At 49.8% G+C, this 23291-nt stretch overlaps 8 protein-coding genes across 9 annotated transcripts; 4 read left to right on the forward strand and 4 right to left on the reverse strand.

Moving 5' to 3' along the window:
• Window positions 1–84: 84 nt before the first annotated feature.
• Window positions 85–2035, reverse strand: FOXG_05146 (uncharacterized protein; the record flags this gene model as incomplete). Its single annotated transcript, XM_018383270.1, has 3 exons — window positions 1192–2035; window positions 110–1129; window positions 85–87 (listed from the first exon to the last, which is right to left on the reverse strand). Exons 1-3 carry the CDS (start codon window positions 1792–1794, stop codon window positions 85–87), a joined length of 1626 nt encoding a protein of 541 aa, XP_018240162.1. The 5' UTR covers window positions 1795–2035.
• Window positions 2036–2108: 73 nt separating this feature from the next.
• On the reverse strand, window positions 2109–7751 carry FOXG_05148 (uncharacterized protein). Of its 2 annotated transcripts, XM_018383273.1 has the most exons (3): window positions 7552–7751; window positions 7428–7491; window positions 2109–7348 (listed from the first exon to the last, which is right to left on the reverse strand). In XM_018383273.1, the coding sequence occupies exon 3, from the start codon at window positions 6810–6812 to the stop codon at window positions 5922–5924; it is 891 nt and encodes a 296-aa protein (XP_018240164.1). In that variant the 5' UTR covers window positions 6813–7348; window positions 7428–7491; window positions 7552–7751; the 3' UTR covers window positions 2109–5921. The 2 variants fall into 2 exon arrangements, with proteins under 2 accessions (XP_018240164.1, XP_018240163.1); XM_018383272.1 differs by having other exon boundaries at window positions 2109–7491.
• FOXG_05147 (NADH-ubiquinone oxidoreductase 24 kDa subunit, mitochondrial) lies at window positions 3570–7022 on the forward strand. The gene is made up of 3 exons (XM_018383271.1): window positions 3570–3877; window positions 3996–4286; window positions 4422–7022. Exons 1-3 carry the CDS (start codon window positions 3755–3757, stop codon window positions 4788–4790), a joined length of 783 nt encoding a protein of 260 aa, XP_018240165.1. The 5' UTR covers window positions 3570–3754; the 3' UTR covers window positions 4791–7022.
• Window positions 7752–8077: 326 nt separating the features above from the next.
• On the forward strand, window positions 8078–9590 carry FOXG_05149 (uncharacterized protein; the record flags this gene model as incomplete). The annotated part of the gene is made up of 2 exons (XM_018383274.1): window positions 8078–9037; window positions 9090–9590. 2 exons carry the CDS (start codon window positions 8078–8080, stop codon window positions 9588–9590), a joined length of 1461 nt encoding a protein of 486 aa, XP_018240166.1.
• Window positions 9591–10435: 845 nt separating this feature from the next.
• On the forward strand, window positions 10436–12832 carry FOXG_05150 (uncharacterized protein; the record flags this gene model as incomplete). The annotated part of the gene is made up of 2 exons (XM_018383275.1): window positions 10436–10804; window positions 10859–12832. The coding sequence occupies 2 exons, from the start codon at window positions 10436–10438 to the stop codon at window positions 12830–12832; spliced, it is 2343 nt and encodes a 780-aa protein (XP_018240167.1).
• A 1152-nt stretch (window positions 12833–13984) lies between these two features.
• On the reverse strand, window positions 13985–14701 carry FOXG_05151 (uncharacterized protein; the record flags this gene model as incomplete). Its single annotated transcript, XM_018383276.1, has 1 exon — window positions 13985–14701. One exon carries the CDS (start codon window positions 14699–14701, stop codon window positions 13985–13987), a length of 717 nt encoding a protein of 238 aa, XP_018240168.1.
• A 998-nt stretch (window positions 14702–15699) lies between these two features.
• Window positions 15700–18946, reverse strand: FOXG_05152 (uncharacterized protein). The gene is made up of 3 exons (XM_018383277.1): window positions 18097–18946; window positions 17791–17958; window positions 15700–17685 (listed from the first exon to the last, which is right to left on the reverse strand). The coding sequence occupies exons 1-3, from the start codon at window positions 18336–18338 to the stop codon at window positions 17340–17342; spliced, it is 756 nt and encodes a 251-aa protein (XP_018240169.1). The 5' UTR covers window positions 18339–18946; the 3' UTR covers window positions 15700–17339.
• Window positions 18947–19004: 58 nt separating this feature from the next.
• FOXG_05153 (uncharacterized protein) lies at window positions 19005–22709 on the forward strand. The gene has a single exon (XM_018383278.1). It carries the CDS (start codon window positions 19840–19842, stop codon window positions 22552–22554), a length of 2715 nt encoding a protein of 904 aa, XP_018240170.1. The 5' UTR covers window positions 19005–19839; the 3' UTR covers window positions 22555–22709.
• The last annotated feature ends 582 nt before the right edge of the window (window positions 22710–23291 follow it).

Genomic DNA, 23291 nt, shown 5'->3' on the forward strand with positions numbered 1-23291 from the left:
GTTTTGCTCGCTCACGAAGAACCTTACGCAAGATCTTGCCCGACTTCGAGTGACAATATGTAAGCCTCGAACTTGCAGCGCCTCTTACTGAGAAGGATAATAGACTTACAGGAACTTTGGGAATAGCGTCGACGAAGACCACTCCCCCCTTAAGTTGTTTGTATTTGACAACACGACTAGCCAGCCAGTCTGTGATGTCTTTTTCAGATGTGTCTTTTGCGTTTGTTGATTTGACGACATAAGCTCGTGGGAGCTCCTCACCGTTGACCATGACCCCAACAACTGCAGCGTCTGCAACATCTTCTCGTTCAAGTAGGAGAGACTCGAGTTCAGCTGGAGCAACTTGCATGCCTTTAACTTTGATCAACTCCTTGACGCGATCCACGATATGAAAGAGAGATCCTTTTGCGTATTCCTCCACATATGCAACGTCCCCGGTACGAAGCCATCGAGTGCCCTCAGAGTCAGTAACAAATGCACCTTGGGTTGCACTTGGGTTTCTCCAGTAGCCACGCATCACTGTAGGACCCGTGATCCAGAGTTCTCCTGGGGTGTTTGCAGCCGTAATTTCCTCTCCAGTTTCGATATGGATCAACCTGGCCTTGGAATCTGGCGTCAGCTCACCAGCCGCAGAGCTGGGAGCTTTGTTAGGGTCCCACGATAATGCGGTGCAGGTTGCTTCAGTCATCCCCCAACCTTGCCGTACTACTGACTCGCCCCCAGGTATCATCCCGGCTATCTCGCGTTGTGTATCCTTCGCTAATGGGGCAGCACCGGATGCAATCATGTCGATGCTACTCATGTCGGCACGGCGTGCAAGTGGGTGTTTCGACATAAGGACAAGAATAGGGGGAACGGCCAGAAGCTTCGTGATGCGAAAATTCTGAATATGTGCGAGCATCTTAGGGAAATCAAAAGAAGGCATGATATATACAGGAACTCGCTCACAAGGGAAGCTGGTGATGAAGTAGCCTTGACTAAAGGCGTGATACATGGGGAGGAAACACAAGGCAGCAGCACGTTGACGGCGAGCTTCGTAGTCGGGATGGAGTTTATGGAAAAGAGTCACACCGCAGCTATTCGCAACATGATTGTAATGTGAGATCTCGACACCTTTCGGTATTCCAGTCTACTGTTATTAGCTTCGCGGCACTTATTCAGGATCAAAACAAAGTTGAAAGAACGACTTACAGTACCTGAGCTGTAGTTGAGAGAGCAGACAGAGTCATTAGAATCATTTGGCTCAGTCCACTCGAATCTCTCACCCTCTGGCCTGGATGCAATGAGCTCTGTCCAGTGTCGACTGCCTTCTCTAGGTTGTGTCTCAACAGGTGAATCTGGCCATGTCGAATCCAACAAAAATACTTGTGAAGCTTTCATACCAACCTGTGAGGCAGCGGCCAATGCCGCTTCCATGCCACCCTCCGCGGCAACGACGAACGATGCCTCGCTATCTTGAAGTTGATGGGCCAACTCTCGAGTGACATACCCAGGGTTAGCTCCTGTGAATATACCCCCGGCCATCCAAATGCCCATCACAATGGTCGGGAAGAACAAGCTGTTACTAGCGAAGAGGAGAACACGATCACCTGGCTTAAGACCATTGTTGATAAGACCGACGGCGATACGCTTCGCAAATAATCGAGCTTGGTTGTAGGTGAAATAACGTTGCTCAGGGTTGTCAGCATCGATGAAAGCCTTCTGATCTGGTAATGGCCCTGAAGGCGAGCCAAATATCCATTGTTGAATCGAGCAATTAGGAACCGACACCGAAAATCGCGATTCGATTGGCATGATGTGATGTTATCGACAAGTCGAGATATTGATGTTTTAAGAGAGATGGAGTTCAGAATAACCAGTCAGATAGAATTCAAGGTTGTCTTTGTTTGTAAGATGGAAAGAGGTCCAGCTCAGACGAGTTGCAATTGCCTACCAAGACTAGAAGTATCAAGCCAAGCCAAGCTAAGCTGAAAACCTCAGGAAGGAGGTGCGCTATCTACCTACCTCCTTCTGTAGTTCATTTAAGATCTGGCGCTTCCAAAGTGGCTCTAGAACTAAGATATTAGCTGAAAGATCCTAGCTCTTAGTTAGAAACAAGGGTCTTTCACTCTGAGATCGAGACGATAGAGTTGAGCCAGGGGTCATCAACTCACGATGAAGGATGTCACCAGAAACAAATGAACGACAGATTCAATAATTACAACCGTGGCTGAATTATTGACGCGAATAGGCTTAATATTATATACACGAACCGTTTGTACATGCTGCAGTTCCTCAGCCTTTTTCAGAGAGTGATGAGGACGCTTAACTAAAATTAGCTACACTCATTCTTGGATTCCAACCCTCACAAGGCCGCCATCTGAAACCTACGACGACAACAATCGATATCATCTCAATGGCCAGCAAATTATTTACTGGTTTTATGCGCCCAGCCCGGTGAGTTATCAACTACAGGACCAGTTGTCATCGGTAGTCCCGGGTTATGAGCCTCCAGAACCACAGCATAAAGGTGGTGATACCTCAGCACCCAATCCACCGTTGATGTCTCATAGCCAGAAGTAAGCCTCTAGCCGAGCTACACAATTGTGCTTCCCCAAATATCAAATGGGAGGCTCTGTACCAATGCGGGGTGGCAAAGTTACCTTGACTCGGGGTTTTCTTGTGGTTAAAGAAGGTTCAACAACAAAACCCTTTTAAGCTTATATTGCCCTGACCATGTACCCTTTCGTTTAACCTCTGCACGTGAAGAAGCAAGTGTAAAGCAACACTTGCGCATATAATTGAGTATGCTGCAACTCTTCGGTTGTCCCACCTGAAAGATCATGTATGAAGACAAATCTGGCAGTGGATGGCTTGAGTTTCGGTTGTTTGACGAGCATCATAGAGATCGGCGTGTTGGATCCTGCTTGTGCCATGAAAGAGAACGAATCCAATTGGATTTAGTTTCGATTTTAAGGCTCCAAAACGAATGCTGATCGTCGTTCAACAACACTCACCTTACAGCAAGCTGGGTCATAGGCTATTGAGATTGAATCGTGATTCACAACATGCTCAGTGGTTAGGTATAACAAGAGGGATGTATGGAGATTGCGCACAAGGACAGAGGAGCATGTGGTACCACCTAATTCGCGAAACTTGTTTTCATAGCGTGTTATTCGTAAGTGTTGAAGAACAGAGGTTATGTGTTGGCAGGATAGGTTCGGTCAGCGAGGGGGGCTGCAGAACTTCTGTTAACCCAAGCCCATCAACCCCCAATGGCCTTTGGTCTTTGCGAGAAAGCGATTCTCTACGGGTGTATTCGATTGAGTCACCAGTAAAGATTAGCTTATTGTTTGCTCACGTCGGTGGCTGATTTGAGTTCTTGTGTGGCTAAATCAACAATGACGATTTCAGGAGAATGTTCATCGTCGTAAGTTAACCATAAAAACATCGATGATTGAGCTTTTCCTGAATTTCAAGATGAGGCAGGCTTTGAGAATAGGACAAGGTAGGAGATTGAGCTACAGGTCCACCTCCACTTACATGAAGGACGATACGTACCTCTCCATCCGGTCCACACCGGGACGGCTAAACCTTGGGTCAAACACACCAATCATCGACGTTGATTTTGCAAGCAGCTCCAACTCGAATTGCAATGCTCGCTACGACGGCGACATTTTGACAAGATCCGGAACCGACGACCTTAGAAGCCCTCCCGCCTTCGCGACGACACCCGCTCCGCTCGCTCAGGAAAAGCACCACCAAACTATTCACAATGGCGAGCAAGCTCACTCCCCTCATCCGCTCCGCCATCCGGCCGGTGTGCCGGGCTGCCCGCCCTCAGTCTCGCGCCGCCTTCTCTCTCACAGCCAGCCGACGAAGCGACACTCTCATGGTGGTAAGTAGGCCAATTGGCGCTGTCAATTGCGACCCTGGACCATAGATCATGGTAGATCTATTGGCGCGCAATTGCTAGCGATGAGAACCAACTTGTCTGACCTATGGCCGTATGACAGCATCGAAACACCGAGGACAACAACCCCAACATCCCCTTCAAGTTCAACGAGAAGAACCAGACCGTGATTGCCGAGATCCTCAAGCGATACCCTCCCCAGTACAAGAAGGCTGCTGTCATGCCTTTGCTAGACCTCGGCCAGCGCCAGCACGGCTTCACCAGCATCAGCGTCATGAACGAGGTCGCCCGTCTTCTTGAGATGCCTCCTATGCGAGTGTACGAGGTTGCCTCTTTCTACACCATGTACAACAGAACTCCCGTGGGCAAATATTTTGTTCAAATCTGCACTACGGTATGTTGTTTTCCCACATGAAGCACGCCTTTGTCGACTGCAATTGCTTCACGCTAGTCTGGCAATGACGATTAGACGTCATTGAAGATTACCGAATACTCTAAAAGCACAACCCACTAACAACGGCATCAATAGACACCTTGCCAACTTGGAGGCTGTGGATCTGATGTTATCGTCAAGGCTATCAAGGAGGAGCTCGGAATTGAGCAGGGCCAGACCACTGCTGACGGTCTCTTCACCATTCTCGAGGTCGAGTGTCTCGGTGCCTGCGTCAACGCTCCCATGATTCAGATCAACGACGACTACTATGAGGATCTCACCCCCGCCTCCGTAAAGGATCTCCTCAAGTCCCTTCGGGCCCAGGCTACTGCTTCCGACCCCTCTACTGTCAACGTCCCCAAGCCTGGTCCTCTCAGCAGCCGAGACACATGTGAGAACAGTGCTGGTCAAACAAGCCTTAACGCGGAGCCCTGGGGAACCGAGACCACAAGGGCGGACCTGTAGAATTATAACATTATTATCTCTCTTTTTTAGTTCAATAGCAAGAAATGCAAAAAGTGTCCGGCGGGAGGAGGCTTCAACTGTACATAACATCATGTCAAATGCTTTCCCAGGTATAGAATGTGTGGATTCTCGTCAATGGCAATATGATATGCTGTGTGAAGTATTGTGTCCGCATAGGACTTTGTTTCTTCGTTCCGTTCGTTCATTTGATACAATCGCCAAAAACATGTTACGCCAAAAAGAAACACTACACCCAAACCAACTACCTGTTCAGTCCCTCATCATTTCACCTAGGAATCGCCCACACGCAAGATCCAACCGTCCCCAAGACGCTCATTGTCCTCACCTAGACCTCCCCAGATCAAAATGCCGCTCTCCTCAAGTTCACCCATCGGGGCGCTTGCAAGCCAGCCTCTCGCCGCGGGCATCTCATCACTGTTATCATCGTCGTATGGCTCAAGATCAAGCTTTGTCCACTTGCCCTCACCTGTCTTGCGGCCAACAGCTTGCCACATGGCAGCGGTAACGCTGGCGGCCGTCATACCCAGAGGTGGAACTTGGAAGGCCCAGACATCATTCAAGAACTTGCCTGCACCTTCGTGGCCTTCTGAGCTTGGGTCACGCTCACCCATGGTCAGGACAAGATACTCATATCCAGCCCCTGAAGTGATTGCCTCCAAAGATGCGACACTTCGGGGTTCTGGCCAGATCTGAGCTGGTTCGGCGTGGATTTCAGTTGAGTCGGTATTCGGGTCACTCTCAAGAATAGTTTGCCAACCACCACGTGCGCGAACAGCAACTTCACCCTTGGTGCCTCTATCGTCAAACGTTTCAACCTCGAGGTGGAGAAAGTCGAGTTGCCCTCCGAGTTCGCTTTGTCCATCAAAACCCCCGAAGCGAAACAGGCGGGTTTTGCTCACACAGATGGCACTGCCGCCTCGAGCAGGACCTGGAGCAGCTGGAAGCTCAGTCCAAGTACGGTCATGGACGTTGAAGGCCCAAATATCATTGGTGCGCTCGCCACTGGCGAGGCATCCAGCATGAATGAAGAAGGTACCGTAGCCATCAGACTCTTCATCCACAGCATCTTCAGCAACATTACCAACAACAGGAGCTTGAGGAATGCCCGTCTTAGACGTGTCTCCGAGTGCCCACTGTCCCCCAGGTCTCAGGTTCCTTGGGCCGCTTAGGAGCAAAGTCCCGGGGGCGGTCGATCGATGTGGCTGTGTGATAGCTTCGCGGAGCGGGTTGGGGCACAATTGCACCACCTGGAACGACAGGGGCAGGGTCAAGGTATGTCCATGTGTTGGAGCGGGTGTCAAAGACCCAAACACGGCCACCTTCGTTCAGAGGCCGCATGTCGGGACCTCCGCGACCACCGAAGAGAAAGATACGGGATCCGATAACGGCAGTAGCATGGCCAACTCGTGAAGCTGGAACATCACCCAATTCCGGTTTTTCTGGACCGGCAGGCTGCTTACCTTTGGACTTGCTCTCGACCTCTTCATCTGAAGATTCGTCTTCTTCCTCATCATCATCATCTTCTTCTTCTTCGTCATCCTCCGCAAGAGAAACTTCGTCGAGCTTTTTCTCGATCTCCTCTTCGTCTGGCTTCTCGTCGGATTTGACTGGCTCCGGGGCCTTTGGCTGAACGGGTTGCTGAACCTCAGGCTTCTTCGGCTGGGCATCTGGTTTGGCGGGGGATGCCTTGATCTTGAAATAATCGGCCCCAGCCGAGGACCAAGGCAAAGTTACGACATGCATATCATTGTCGACGGGCTTTCGGGGCTCGATCTCTCCGCCAAAGAGGTAAGCGGTTCCGTGGACGATATTGAGAGAATGGGAAGAACGGGGAACGTCAGGGGCATCAATGCGCTCCCATGTTCCTTTCATAGAACTCTTCTTCTGGTGAGTTGCCGAGGGAACGGATGGAACGGAAGGCATAGGCATAGATGGGAGGTTTTGCTGGACATTGTGGAGGAGGTCGGTGGTACGACGCTTGAGTAGAGAGAAAGATTCCATGATGATGGATTTGGGCCTGAGGGCCGATAGGTGTGAGCAATATTGGTGTTTGGTTGAGGTTGTAGGTTTATGTGCACAATGACTGAATGAATGGGATGATGTAAGAGGAGAAAATGAAACATGCAAGCCCGGTCAGCGGCGGGGGGAGCTTACAGTATGAAGTGAGATGATGCTGGCGATAATGACGGGGATGACGTAGGCGCGTTTACGTCCATTTACAAGGGTCTTTATGGATAATTATAGATCTTGAGGACCATAATGAGGCACTTAGTATCGGCACCGAATCTATTATAAGTTCGACTCTTTAATTCCTTCATGCCAATCCAAATACTGGGCTCTTTTTGTCGATGCATGTGATGCAGGCCATGCTTTGCATTGGATCTGATGGGCTGAGCTTGCAGCGGACAAGACGGACGTTGAAGGGACCTGCGGGGTAAAGTAATAAGGGACCTAACGCAGTTTACCTAGGTATAGCTTGGGCTAGTCTAGCGGCGGAAGCTGTAGAGCTTGGGCTCAGCCAAGACGTCGTGTAGAAACTGTTCTCGATGGTTATTATCGTCTCCTCTTCTCCTCTCTCAGACCACTCTCTTATAGTGAATTGACGAGTATACTCACTCGATGACAATACCAAGTCGGATAGATCCTATTTCACAAAGGGAGGCATCAAAGCCTCGACTAACTACCAGAGAAAATACTACTTAGTGGCAGTGCGAGCTAACAAGCTAACAAGCTGACATACCGCATTCAAGCGGAGCTTCAGCTTCAGCTCTAGAGGCTCGACTCCTGTTGAATCTCGATTGTCTTAATCGTGAAAAAGGTAACTGAAGATCTGAAGGTGGATAAAAAATGAACAAGCGATCGGAATAAACAGCAGTCGAGAAACAAAGCATTGTTTTGCCTCGTTATGGATTCAACTTCTAATTGACGCCCAGCGCATTTCAAGAAGCAAGGATTCTCAACCCCCCATGTCTCAATGCTCTGGGGCCATTGGCTGCCCCGAAACGGGCAGATTTCCTCTCAGGCTCTGGGCGATGAGATGCGGGTGAAATGAGCAGCTGAAGCGGCAGATCGCCAGCGGTTCGCCAGTATCAGCAGACTGGACGCCTTCAGCTTCCATTTCTCGACCCTCCAGGCCATATATACAGACGATTCCGACATGAAAAACGCCTGTTCATCTATATAGTACCCGCAATCAGCCTCATAAGCTTCTCGTCTCATGCGCCGAGCCGCCAGTCTGCCTTCTGAGACGCTAACGCTCCGCACACATGGATGAGATATACCACAAGATCGCCGAGTTCAATTCACGGCGAATCGTCCAAACGCACGACGTCCTTTCGTTCAAGTATAGTGAGCTTTGGAGCAGGGATGATACTGGCATTGTCGACTACCATGAAGGGGTCACTACAATACCTGATGTCGCCTCCTGGCTGGCCATGGAGACGCGAACAGGAACGACAGGTCCAGAGTCGCTAATTCTGCGCCTGATATGGCCTAAGTTCATCCTCGACGATAACTGCGTTGAGCTTCCCGAAGATTCCAAGAATCAGATTCTAGAGAAGTTTGATCTTGAGCTTGCATATAATTATTTCTCGAGTTGTGTCGCGGGCGTCAACGCCTTTCCTGAGATTGTCAAGTCTGAAGCAACCCAGCAGGCCTACACTTTTTGCTATGCGCCTAAACTTGCGTCTATATGGTCACATACTCGCTTCAGGCCACCTTCTTTGCGACCAGGGGTCACATATGGCATGATTCTGGCTGGCGATAAAGAGCAGCATTATTTGAAGAAGCTTCTCAAGAGCAAAAGCAAATGGAGCCTTAGCACAGCAAGCCATGCCATGTTTCCTGCATTTCTCTTTGCTTTCATGTTTCATGGAGAGATTGAGGTAACGCAGAACAACATGAAGCCTGGCATCCAGCAGATAGAAGCGCGGACAGGGTACTCAGACTTCAAGACTGAACGGAAACATATCGCGGCTGGTGAGCTAGGCACACTCAGCGCACAGATGAGCGGATTCGCAGTCCGCCTAGCGAGTACAGAAAGGAAGGATAAGACGTTACAGAAGCTTCTCGAGTTTGTCCAGCAACGACTGAGCCTTGGCCAAAGCTCGAACCCCGAAGCAGACGAGCTGATGAAGAACCATGTCAGCGTTCTCCAGAAACGGTTGATGATGCAGGCCATGGACAGGGAGTATACCTTGAAGAGAGTGCAAATCCAAATTGATGTGGTATGTCGGCCCTAAAGAGAGATGCGTCACAAGGATACTGACGTTTTGCCAGTTGAATAATCTCATATCAGAGAACTACAGCCTTTCCAACTATATCATCTCTATATCTACTCTTCGCGACGCTGCATCCATGAAGACACTGGCGTTTGTGACAATGTTCTTTTTACCAGGCAGTTTCATTTCGGCTCTCTTCTCGACCGATCTCTTCGATTGGGACAGTGCACAAGCTGATGGAGGAGATATCGGGATCAAAACCACACCGCAGTTTCGATTATACTGGGCCGTCACCATACCACTTACCCTCATCACGTTTATACTCTATTTTATGTGGGCTGAGTTCTCCAGCTTTGATCGGAGCCAAAGAAGAGAACGGAGAAGATGGGGCTTTCCCAGAACTGAGAGTATGAAAGCTCAAGATCAAACCCGGTCACCGATGCAAGTATTGAAAGACCAACGCGAACGTGTTAGTGAGGCGTATGCGATGGCAAAGAGGAGACAAACTGTCTTCGGACAAGGTGATAAAGATGAATCGATAGGTGCAAGGAATGAATAGGCCAAGTACTGATTATTGAGATACCACTTGTGTCTACTACCTTGGATTGTATGATAGCGACGTTTGGAATTGGTCAATGATTTGTATGCTAGAGAATATGATGGTGGAGGCGACAGTCTCAATCATGAGCATTGTTCTCGAATCATGGCATTGTTGAAATAGCACAATCTGTATGAAAGGAAGAGAGGAAATGGTATGTTGATCTAAAGTTCGAGATCTTTTTTTGCCCCGCGGTCGAGACCTAACCCATGCAACGTTTTAACAATCAACAATGCAAATGGGCATGCAAATACAATGGCATTCTCTTGTCCAGACCTTCCCTTTTCCATTTCTTCGGCCCAGCCTTTGAATCTCGATCCCATCTACCTCCCGCGAGTCCCACATGACGGACGTAACAGCTCAATTGGCCATTTTAATGTGCCCAATCGTGTTGAAGTCGGGGTATAACCTCCGACCACAAACATATCCGCCCGCATGATCGAGGCCTGGCCTCTAACAAACAGACAGACAGACAGAAGTATGGTACATACAGTACACGCGAAAGAACCAACATCTAGCCTGATCCCTTCTTCCCCTCATTCCCTTTTCTTTCTTTCTTTCTTTCTTTCTTTCTTGCGCTCATTTTCTTATTTTCGACCGTTTATGTTTATCTGCGCACGTTATTTTGAGGCGCCTTGACGGTGTTGCAAGCTTCATTGGAGGCTTGTGCTGCTACGATCGCCGATCTACGTCAGAATTGATTGAGAGTGACGGACTAGTCACATCAGCTCCAGCACAAAAATCAAAACAAAGCAGCACGATTTCCGAGGCCTTCGCAAGACGACAGGACACGGTGCATCGCAATAATGGCCTCGCGTTCAGCTTCAGGTACTGCTAACCCAGCACCGGGGACCGTCGTGCCTGCGCAGCTCGGGTTCCTCGCCATCTTCAACCCCACGCTTGGCAATACCGACGAAACCATTGAGGATCAGATCGTCTACTATGCCTCTGTTACAACACAAGCCGCGCATAACAAGCGCAGGCGCGCTCGTGGCCAACCAACCCAGAATATCTCTCCAGAAGAGCGAAACGAGCGTTTGCGACAGATTGGCCTTGCGCAGGGCATGGCTAGCTTCAGCCGCGGTTTTGCGAGTGGTTCAACAGTAGACACCATCGACACCGAGAAGTCAAGAGTCATACTCCATGAGCTCGAACCTGGCTGGTGGATTCTAGCAGTAAGAATACCATGAATTTGTTGTCTTCAACTCCATACTCACCGATGATACTAGAGCATCGACCTCACCAAACTACCTCTCCCTCCTCGACTCGCTACTAAGAAGAGCGAGGCCGCCGAAGAACGATATGAATACTCCAGTCGCGAGATGAAACCCGCGAGCCTGTTGTTGCGCGATCTGCTACGAGCCCATAGCATCTTCCTTATGCATCACGACTCCTCGTTGAGCGCGCTCTTCGTGCGTAACAAGAGAACTAAGTTCATCACTATATTGAGTCGATACTGGGATCTCTACCTTTCGACCTGGAATGTCATGATGCATGGGAACCCAGCTCGTGACATTTTTGGGGGCATCCCCATCGCGGCCTCTGGTGAGCTAGGCGTAGGCGTCGGCGAGGAAGAACGCGGTAGCGGCGAGCGAGCCGTATTGGAAGGACTGGTCGGGAGAATAGAAGGGCTCGTTGATCTTGTTGTTTCCAAATTCGGCGACTACAACCCCGAATCGCCTCCTCCAAGCGACCCCTACGGCGACCCTGAGCAATGGTTAGGAACAGGAAGAGAACCTGGTCCTGATGACGGTGCCATCTTTTTGGGCACCGGCGCTCTGTCCAGAAAATCAGTGAGAGACGTTACTCACTGGATGGAGGATCTATACACCTGGGGCAACCACGCTTATGGTATCATAGAGAGCCCAACATCGGTTCGGCGCGCAAAAAGGCGAAGGGCAGCAGATCGCCAGAAAGCGGCCCAAGATCAAACACGGGCACCAGCGAGTGAACTCACGAAATCCTCAACAGGGGAACAGGCTGGGGAGAGTTCTGACAAAGACCAGCCCCAAATCCAAGTGACTGAAGATGGCAAACTGGAAAAGATGGTTAGCTATCTCAAGCTGGGTTATGGCACATACTGGTCTTTGCCTGGCGGCACTGGTAGTGGCGATTCTCCTACCAAACAGCCCGACAGTCCACAGCAGGATCCTGAACCTGCTCAAGACACAACCAAGCTGGCACGGCCCAGCCTCGCAGAACGCACGCCTTCGTATGAAGCTGCTGGCCACTACCTGATTGGTTTAAAGGGGGAGATCAATGAAGATTATAGCGGAACCGACAGTGCAAGTTCCGATGATGCTGGCGACGGGGCAAATAACTCTCGTACTGTCTTGCGAACTGTAAACATTGAGCTAGAGAGCGAGGCTCTGGATAGACCAGAGGCCATAACTGTGCGTGACTTTGAGCATCCAGCCAGTGCTCTCACGCAGTCGCAGGTGGTAGGGAATATGATACCTGGCTACGACTCCCACGATCTCAACAAGGCAAAGAAACTGCGCGTTGTTGTCTACGTTAACCGACCATTCATGTTCACCTTTCTGTTCAACCTACGAACCGACTCCCTTGCCATGGATTCGCTCTATCGCTCCCTTCATCATCAACTCGCTCCTCTACGTAAACCTCTACTCCTCTCAACAAGCTATCGTCCGGAGCGACCTGGAACCGATGCAGGTTCTGGTAGTAACCACTCTGGAAACAACATATATGATCTCGTCTGGGATCCCGTCTCATTGACGGTTCATTCATCAATACCAAACATACCAGAAGTTTACGATGATACGGAACCGTGGTCCCGTCCTGATGCTCTCAACACTCACCTTCACCTGGTCAATCTCTACATTGGTACTCGGTCCCGTTCAACTGCTCTTGAGCGTACCGAAAAGTCCAGCCGTGGATGGTGGATCGTCTGGACACGTCTGCTCGACCGTCAAGAAGATGCCGCTACGGGGAATCTCTCTACAATTCACGAAGGCGGAGCTGGCCCAAATACAGACCAAAACACCTCTCAAGATGAAGGAGAGAGGAAATATTCTGGACCCGATCCCCGACACCCGGATGTTGCCAAGGAAATCTTCCTCATCCGCCGCGCAAGCGATCACGTCGGCTTCCGTACAGATTCCGCGGAGGGTGCAGGTAAGCTCGCTCAAGGCATCGGCGTCGATACACGCCGCTACGTGGAGGAACTGTTGAACCTGCTATGAAGGCCTCAGAATACACTGCATTCCACTAAATTCATGACTTACGACTTAGAGTTGCCATTGGAGGCCGTGCTCCATGTATCAAGCCCCCTTCTTGGATGAGGATGAGAACACGCAAATGATAAATACAGTACGATAGACGTACTGTATCCATGCATATATGCATGCTACGCATACGCAATACGCGCGGCTGGGACGGGAGTCTTGAGAGTCTGACAATGCCTATATTTATATCCGTATCGATAGCTCGTATTCAAAACGCCTCTGTAAGGTGTAGAATCATTAACTAGCCAACCGTGTCTATTTCTCCCCTTCCTTTCTCCTTTTCAAAAGGGATCGAAATCCTTTCGTGCGACGCTACCTGCTTTCCGGCCCTTGATTACGTGAATTCTCACTGAGGGTCCATCAGTAAAATCCTAGCTGAAGGGAGTGGTTTCGTTAGACTGCTTCAAGAAAGAGTACCCTCACTCACCCCTGGATACCAGCTGTTTATTGACTAACCGTGCTATGGCATCGACCACCGACAAGGAATTTGTTTTAGTGCAGCAGTTCGTCATTATGAACCCGAGCGATATTCATTAGCAGAGTCAAGCTCCCCATTTCTGTTGGTTGATCATTAAATGTCCAAGTTTCAGCTTAAACGAGAATTCATTAGAGTTGCTCGCTACTAGACCCTGTTAAAGACATGGGTTGGTTGAGCACGAGGTCATCGTAGGCATGGAGTAGCGACCAAAAGACTAGGATCCCCAAATTAAAACCCGCTCGCTTCATCTGCGTTAAGATTAGATTCAAAATAAACAATGCTAGGCGACATGTCAACAATTGAGGGGAAATCACATAACGTAATGTAATCAAAATTGCAGTCCCTGATTGAGGGTGCTGTATTGTTTGTCTATCCGAACGGCGTATCCAAAGTTTATGTACATAGAAGTCAACGACTGTCAACCGGAGCTGATTCGCCTAAGAAACCAAAAACACCCCAATCCAGAATCTCCAGGTCTAGGTCCAAGTGGTACCCAAGTGCCATTTTTATGTCTTACGCCCCAGCGCCTTCGGGGGCGAAGAGATTCCCGCTTCATGAAAAGTACAAGTCGTAAGAAAAGGGTATCCTTCGTATTGTTTTCATGATTCAAGAGAACGTGTTTGTCGTGGCGCTTAGTTGAACCACCACTCGACCTCGGTGCGGCCAGAGTCGAGGCTGCCCCAGATCTCCTCGTAGACCTTTCGGCTGACATCGATGTCGTTGATAGCGCAACCCATACACTTATCGGCGACGGTAGCCTGGCAGGTCTTGCCGTTGGCCTTGATGGTGATGGTCTTGCCGCACATGGGGTTGCTGTTAGAAAGCTCGCCCATCAGGAGGTGGGAGAGAGCGACAATGTTGATAGAGTCATCCTTGCCAGTGTCGTCCTCACCGCAAGCACCTTGACCAATGTCGTAGTAGGTGAACTCGCCGTGCTTGGTGTCAGAACCGCCAGAGGAGCTACCGCCAGAGGCAGGCTTGGCGGCCTTCTCCTGCTGAACGGGAGCGACCTCAGTCTCGGGCTCAGGCTCCTTCTTGGGGGCCTTGACAACAGGCTTGGGGGCCTGAGTGGTGGGCTTAGGGGCAGGAGCCTGGGTTGTGGGCTCAACGGGAGCGACATATTGAGAGGTAGGCTCAGCAGCAGCCTCGGCCTCAGTGGTGGGCTCAGGAGCAGGGGGAGGAGTGTAGACGCTGGTGACCAGAGTAGTGGTAGGGGCGGGAGGAGGAGCAGGCTTCTTCTCCTTCTTGGGAGCAACCTTCTTGGGAGCGGGCTGAGTTGTCTCGGGCTGAGGAGCAGTAGTAGGCTCGGCCTCAGGTCGGACCCAGACGGTGGTGGTAGCGTCGACCATCTTGGTAACGTACTCGATCTCAGTCACCCACTCAACCTCGGTGACAACATCGCGCTTGTCGTTCTGGTGGTGACGGCGGTGGTGGTTTTACGGTGAGCGGAAAGAGAGTACGAACGAGGTACGTGCTCCGTCTACGTGAGCTACTTGGCTGATTTAGTACGTGACGGGCAAAACAGTAAGAGGCAGGTACAAGCACAATGGAAGGGTCTAAGGTAATTTTGTTTTGGCTGTGAAGGAGTGGCTGTAGCTGTGATACGTCTGGTGTGTAGACGAAAGGGTATCTCAACGCAATGGATTGCTAGGCAAGGAAGGATGGTTTAGATTCTGTTCCACAGGAATGAATCTATTCAAAAAAAGAATTGAAGGAATGGACGTTGATCGTCGTGTGAGGGAATGTGTGCGTGAGAGAGAGAGAGTCCTGCTCAGTGCTCAGGTGGGAATGAGTGGTGTTTGAACTCGAAGAGATCGTAGGTGAAGAAACGAAACAAGGGGAGGAACCGACTCTTCCTTTAATACTACGCCTCGCCGTAAAAGACGGCGCCGGCTCATTATGCTAGCTCTTAAAAGACTTGGCTTTAGACTAGTACCTTACTCCTAGTCAGGTACCGAAGACTGGAGGTGTGCCATCCATAACCAGCGCTGCACGCAGTATGTCCGCAAGCAACCCACTGGAACTTGCGAGTCAAGGGTACCGCAACTGTAGGCAAAAGAACCGCAGGCGGCGGCGTACCGGATTCATCCCCGGTAGTGGGAGCTGAGAGAGAGTTCCGCTTTGGGGGGGGGCCTGGCCACGCGTGGTTTTTTCCAAAAGAAATCCACCCACAAGCATAGCCCACCCACCCAATTCCAAGCCTGTCTTTCTCATGCCTGGCCTTGTTCCGAGGTGGGTGGTGGAGACGAAACGGGCCACAGCACGGACGTGGCAAGCTGCCATCTCTTTCGCTCCTCAGGAGGTTTTCACCGGGCCATTGGGATCTGCTGGAGCCAGCCATAAAACACTTCCCTGAACCATGCAAACGGTCTGCTCTAACAGCTACGTAAAAAAAAGCCAGAGCGCTACACAGCCTGAGAAGGAGGCCTGCGGAAGAGGACAAGGAGAAGCAAAATCAACCCTGTCGCCCTTCAGGGGTGCCGTGGCACCATCAAGGGGCATTCATCGTATTGTGATGCAAAGTTGATCGCCAGCCTCCTCGTTCAGAACCTCAAAACCCGTCCTCAATCAGCTAGCTGCCTCATCTGAGAACGGCTTTGCGGGGAACAGCAACTCACGTATTGCGGGCCGCGTCATCTCAGTACAGTGCAGTTGGAGAGGTCGTCAACGGAATCATCAGAGTCATGTCGCCGAGCAATTTGATTTTTCAGATCCCTCACCACCTTTACAGAGCACGCACGCAGTCCAGTGGCCCGACTCAAGGCATGTTTTCTAACCCAGGGGGTTGTGATTGGTCAATCTGCAAGGGGCCGCCCTGTCGTCAGCTTCCGAGTTAGATCTTGTCAGGGCTAAGAGGCAGCCAATGACAGTCTATATGTGCCTGACGGTGGCGGGAGGTCTGCGGAGCGAGAAAACAAGGAACATCTGACACTGATGGAGGACCAAAGTTGGTGGAGGGGGAGACACAGTGAATCGATCTCTGAGTTGTCCTGTTCGCTGGCGCCATGTGCCTGGCCCGAAACGCAGAGGCTTGAGAGGCTTGAAAGCACTCAACGAGTCAACGTGCATCCGGGAGGTGTGGAGGACGCCATACGCCAAGTTGAAACAAGACCCATTTCTTCCCAGGTCCAGGGCAACGTTAATCTGGGTGCCACTTCATCCACTCATGAACAACCCAACGGCTTGCTGACATGGCTTGCAGCAGTAGGAGCAGTTTAGGAGCGTGAGAAAGTATCAGAAAATCCGGTGGTGTGAGGGAAATAAAAAGTCTTCTTTGCCGCCTTCTCTTGCTGGGTCGTTCGGCGTAATGTTGGCGCCAATGCATGCGTGACGTTCACACTTCTTGAGTCGGGCTTCAAGTCAGAATTCCCTTTGCTTCGTTGTCTGTGTGAACATGTATGCGCTTTCACTGTGATGCGATGTGATGAGAATCTTACGGTGAGTTTGAAATTTCTTGAGAAAGATGCGAGCCTTTTTCCACAAGCGCTAGATTAACTCTCAAAGCACACCACGACTTGGTTTTCTTTGCCAAGCACAGACTTCATTGGTCCAACTTATACAGTGTCTCTTATTACAACAAAGACGATAGACAAGTCTCAGACACATGTCGCTCGCAGGATAGTCAGTAACGCAGGTGTGGGTACTCTGCATTTCTATTCTCTCTTACACGAATTCCGAACCCTCGAATCGGTGGGAAAGTCAACAGTTTGAGGGCCCATATAGCTCCATCATAATGATACATACTTAGAGCAATACTTGAGGCGGACTATCATTAAATCGACTCAAGAACCCTCGAGAAACCCCTTGGCGGTGTTACATTGAAGTCCTGTTGGTCAGACTGACTATGCAGTCCTGTCAGCGTCACTGTGTTTCCTGATGAAAGGATCCAGTCGGGTCTCCAGGCCAGGACTCAACATGCATGGACAGTTTTCAGGCGCATGCCAACTAAGATGCTGTGTAGACAAAGCGTTTCTTTGACCTTTTTAATCATTTTGATAGTTGAGGTTGACTTTGGTTTTTGGTAGCTTTCGTTTGGCTTGTGGTTGGGCGGCTGGTGAAAGAAAAGAGGAAAAGGCCCTGGCGCTGGAAAACGGGCCTATCCTCGTCGAATATTTCTTCGACCTTGAACGCTTTCTTAGCCATTTTGACAAAGGTCATGTCCGCGCGTCTCCTCTTCTTGAAACAAAAGTACACGACAGCTGCGGGGTTAAGCTCTAATAGAGCCTTAAGCGTAGACATCAGGAGAGGGAAAGCGGGTTCGAAATAGACACATTCGCCAGCCAATATCACGTCTGGCTTTTGCTCCAACACGGCAGCTGGCAAGTCTTCGCCCCTATATGAACAGACCAGTCAGCTTGGTGGCTCGCACTCATCTGACCAGGGGATTGGTAAGGCAGAGGAGGATGTTACACATGACAATACATTCGAATTCACGTACCAGTTGAGCACCATCGCCTTGGCTTTGTCTTGTAGGTTGTTTAGCTCGATGTTGTGCTTCATCAGCTCATACATCTCCAGCTGGTCCGTCACTAACAACTGATTTTGAAGCTGACATTCTAAGGCGACGGCAAGACCGATGAGACCGCCGCCAGCTCCAAGTTCCAATCTATGACCAACGAGTCAGCAAGTCTACTCCGTCTTTGATTACACTCACACTGTCTATGCAGACCAAGACAAAGGACCCGGTCCAAGTCACATGCATGCGATAGCAGTGTCGAAGTTGAAGAAAGAGCGCGAAACTCACATCCGAGCGTCAGCAAGCCGGTCTTTGTGGTAACGCAACATATGCTTGCCGAGAAGCATTCCCGCGGGCCACGTTTGCCCACCACAACCAGATCGCACATCTTCGTGCACCTTGAGAGGACTGGAGAGAACGCCATCGAAATCGACAGTCGCAACACCACTGGCCTTGAAGGACGGCAATGGAGCAATGTCCTCGCTGATTGTGACTGGGTCCATCAAAGGGGACGACGGTGGACTGCTCATTGCGAAAGAGTTGTCGCTGCTCTGTCCCTCGATTTGAGTCCCTTGACTTTTGCAGAGGGTCAAAAAATAGACTGCACGGAGTAGTCGGATCTATCACGACTAGTAGCCCTCAAGGGATAGTGTTGAAAGTCGAAGGGATATCGATGCAGTGGGGCTTGAGAGGCACTGCCCTGCAGATAAATCGAGGAAGATGGTTCTGTTCTATTCAAATGAAGCAAGAGGAATAACTTTCTATGACTTTGTTGTTCCGCCCCTTCAGGTAGGCTACTCCCTCTTGCACCTGCTAACCTAGAATAAGATAGGCTTCTATCGAGTATCTGTGAAAAGCACAACTGCCCTGTGTCACCTGCAGACTTTTTTCCTTCTAATCAACCTATGGCATCTCTTCCTAGGTACTCGACTGCTCCTCTTTTGCCTCTTCTACTTGGGCCGATTAGACTGCTGCTTTTTCCATTTGCATACGTGTGCGATCCAGACTCAAATAGACCCTTTTATTTTTGTTGGCCGTCGCCGTCGATCAAGGGTGCGCTACATCCTCTGCTTGAAGAGTCATCGAGACAGTTGAGCGATTGGCTCGTTAAAGGCTCTGCGGGACTGGCGATAACGACTAAACTATCCCAAAACCCATACTCCGTTTGGATAAGGGCTCCTCCACAAATAAATTCGCCGAGTTGCCCTTCAACAAGAGAAATCGGGGGTGATCCACTGCTGTCTCGCTCGAGTGAGTGTTGCTACTAAGAAAGCTGATAGATTCCAGGGTCAATTCATGTTACATCAGGTTGACGACTCCCAGGGAATGGCCCATGTGATAATATCAATACTCAGTGGCCATGCTGAGTCTAATGATCAAGGGAGACGTTATATGATATCATAGCCAATATATGCTCTTTCAACAACACCATTGCTAATTATTGACTCTCCCTCTCCAGCCTTCCTTCCCTAGCTCGATGGAGCCAGTATCCTGTCAACCTTCAAGATTACCATGTCGAGTTTTTCATCATCATCATGCCGAGTGGCTACGATGCCTCACCAGTCTCTCTGGGCTGCCAGGCCTTCCATAGGAATGTGACTACAGCTGTATCAGCCTGGAGTACCGCTCTTTTGGTTATACCCGCCACACGTCAATGTCTCTCCACCCCACGGGAAGTTCTAGTTAAGCTGAGACATCTTGCCTCCTCTTGAAATGGACGAATGGATTCAACACCGGTTCCCTTAATTGACTATCACCACCAATTTTTCTCCCGTGGTTCAAAGAGGCTCAGTGGAGAAGCTATACAGGAATGAAGGGCTCAGTATTCCTCTAGCTCAAGTCTCCAGCTTGCCAGCCATCAACATGTCATTCACGATATGCCTTCGTACGGTCGTCTGTCTTCCGGCCTTCCTGATCCTCACTTCTCTTTCCTTCATCCTTTCGGCTCTATTCAGCGAGTTCCTATTCACCTGGATGGCGTTTCATGTTATTCTATTCGTACTTCAACACTGAACTGTGCATTGTCATGCTATGATGACTTCCTTCATACTCGCTGTTCTCCTCCTTACCATCTCAGGACTCACAAGTTCTCAGCCAACAATTGACTACCCGATTAACTCTCAGTTACCACCAGTAGCCCGGGTAGATGAACCCTTCTCTTACGTCTTCTCTCGTTACACATTTCGATCAGACTCCAAAATATCATACTCACTTAGGGATGCGCCAAAATGGATTTCCATCGACAGCAAAGATCGCCGTCTTTATGGCATCCCGACCAACGACACTGTTCCCAGTGGCGATGTGGTAGGCCAGACAATAGAGATCATTGCCAAGGATGATTCTGGCTCGACGTTGCTAAGTTCGACTCTGGTCGTGTCGAGGAACAAAGGCCCCTCCCTCAAAACACCACTTCTGGAGCAGATGGAAGATTTTGGCGACTATTCGCCGCCGTCATCGCTAATCTCGTATCCTTCTACAGAGTTCAGATTCACTTTTGATGCCGCCACATTTGAATACCAGCCCAATATGATCAACTATTATGCGACTTCCGGCGATGGCAGTCCCTTACCTGCTTGGATGAGGTTCGATGCTGGTTCATTGACATTTAGTGGCAAGACACCTCCTTTCGAGTCACTTATCCAGCCTCCTCAAACTTTTGACTTCGAGCTTGTCGCTTCGGACATTGTTGGCTTCTCTGCCGTGTCAGTTGCCTTCTCTGTCATTGTGGGTAGACACAAACTCAGTGTTGACAACCCCAACATCACTCTGAACACGACCAGAGGGGAAAAGCTTGAATATAGCGGGCTAGCAGAGAGCATAAAGCTTGACAACAAACCTGTGAAGATTGACGAGATTGATGTTTCAACAGCCGGTATGCCGGACTGGCTGTCCCTGGACAAGAAAACATGGGATATCGAGGGAACACCAGGGAAAGGCGATCATTCAACCAACTTCACCATCACACTCCGCGACTCATACCAAGATACACTCAACATATACGCCACTGTCAAAGTCTCCACTGCTCTATTTCGCTCAACTTTTGACGGTATCCAGGTCGAGGCTGGAAAAGATGTCGATCTTGATTTGCGGCCCTATTTCTGGGACCCTGATGACATTGACCTTCAGATTTCAACCAAACCGAAGAAGGATTGGCTAAAGCTTGATGACTTTAACATCACCGGGAAGATCCCTGTATCGGCTTCGGGAGATCTAAATATTTCTGTGACAGCTTCGTCAAAGACTTTAGACGACACAGAGACCGAGGTTCTAAATTTGAGCGTGATACCGTTTGAGTCCACATCCTCGTCGACAACTCAGTCTCGCACTTCATCAACATCTACGGGCACGTCTACTTCTGTCGCGCCCACCGGAACCTCTTCAGAGCCTGATGTACAGTTGTCTGATTCAGATGGGAGTCTGACAACTGGTACCCTCCTCCTCGCGATTCTTCTGCCTCTTCTGGTTGTCATCTTTCTTTCGACGCTGCTCGTTTGCTGTCTCCTTCGCCGCCGCCGCAAACGACAAACATACCTCTCGTCCAAGTTTCGCCATAAGATCTCCGGACCTGTGCTCGAGAGCCTTCGTGTCAACGGGGGCTCGACGGCAATGCGAGAGGCCGACAAGGTCGAGATCATAGCAGCTGCAGGCAAACAACAACGCCGCCCGATAAGGACGCCCCACTCTGAGATGGATTCGGAAACGCTAGTCATGGCATCTCCAACATTGGGGTTCATGGCGACACCTCTTGTTCCTCCGAGATTCGTCGCTGAGGATTCCAACACCAGTGTATCTCGGTCCCTCGGTACACCCAACAGTGAGGACGAAAGAAGATCCTGGGTCACAGTTGGAACTGCAACTGCAGGGCGGCCAAGTCGTGACTCTTTGAGGAGCCAACGATCGAACTCAACATTATCACAGTCAACTAGTCAACTGATACCACCACCGGTGTTTTTATCAGATGCAAGACGAAGGTCTTTCATGGGGGGCAACGACGCAGCTGACTCCTCGCTCAATGGTCTCCCCAGTATCCAATCTCAAAGAGCATTATTCCAACAGGACTCTGACTACTACACAAGCGGCAATGAAAGCTCATTAGCCTTCGCTTCCTCGCATCTTTCCAGTCCAAGGCTCTTGACCAGGGTTCCAACACGAGCGCCAGATGCTCAGCTCGGTTCTCACGCCTCAGTGGGTGATGGTGAGGGCCCTTCAATAGGAGCAACTCAGAGCCTGCCAGCATTGAGACGACCGGAGCTAGTACGTCTGTCCACCCAGGAACTGCTTGGAGAGGATGGTGGCCCCAGTAGCAGGCCATGGTATGATTTGGAGGCACCGAGAGGACTTTTCAGTGATCCTTCATTTGGTTCCGGGGAGAACTGGCGAGTGTACGAATCCCAGCGCGATGGAACAGGCGCGTCATATCATCAGCTTGTGGATGAGTCGCCTTTCCATCCACTTCGACCAAGCACGGCGATGAGTTCGAGCCGTGATGGAGCACAGCCTGGAGAGCGGGCAAGCTCGGAACTGATATCCCCAAGCCAATGGGGAGATGCTCAGAACAGCATCAGGGGATCCTTGGCGTCTTTACGGCAAGGCTTGGGGCATTCGATGAGCAAGTTGTCTCGCTTGAGTGTCGATCCGCTCAGTGTTCCTGGCAGCAGAAACTCGAAGCCAGCAGGAAACTCATCGGTGAACTGGAGAAGAGAAGACTCGGGCAAGTCAGAAGGTGGCAGCTATGCCTTTCTCTGAGTTGAAGGACAGTGAGTTGAAGTCCTGTATTGATGATGTATATGTTGGAGCATGAGATACCCTGGCGCTTTGTATTTGTTTTGGTATATTGATGCTTTCTTTTCTTTTCTTTTCTTTTCTTTTCTTTTCTTTTCTTTTCTTTTCTTTTCTTTTCTTTTCTTTTCTTTTCTTTTCTTTTCTTTTCTTTTCTTTTCTTTTCTTTTCTTTTCTTTTCTTTTCTTTTCTTTTCTTTTCTTTTTCTTTTTCTCCCTTGGTGTGTTCCTTGGGAGAGGATAATTCAGGGGTTCTTCTCTCTATGGATGGGGTTTACGAAAATATGTTTGGTCTAGATTAATAGCAGAAGTCCTCAAACGACAATCATAATCTCATTAGATTAATAACACATTCCAACTACCCTTAATACTGGCAAGCGACACACGAAACAACACCAAGTTGTTATGTACTCTAAGGACAGATGGGCGAAAACAGTCTTCAATGGTCAACGTTTTAGGGTAAGTTAAACTGTTTATTATACAGATCTGTTATATACAAGTAGTCTTTCAGGTATTGCGTACCATCAGAGTTGACAGCTTGATGTCCAGATCTGCCCCTTCTCAAAAGTTGAGAGTTACCTGTATAAAATAACATAAACCCTTCACTTAAAGACGGGCTCCTCGGTTTCCAATTTCTCTGAACCTCAAGTCTCGGGGATAGCATCATCCTCTAATAAAGAAGTGATCAGCCACAACCGCAGCCAC

This window comes from Fusarium oxysporum, chromosome 7 (genome assembly GCF_000149955.1).
Source record: "Fusarium oxysporum f. sp. lycopersici 4287 chromosome 7, whole genome shotgun sequence".
Classification (NCBI taxonomy): Eukaryota; Fungi; Ascomycota; class Sordariomycetes; order Hypocreales; family Nectriaceae; genus Fusarium; species Fusarium oxysporum.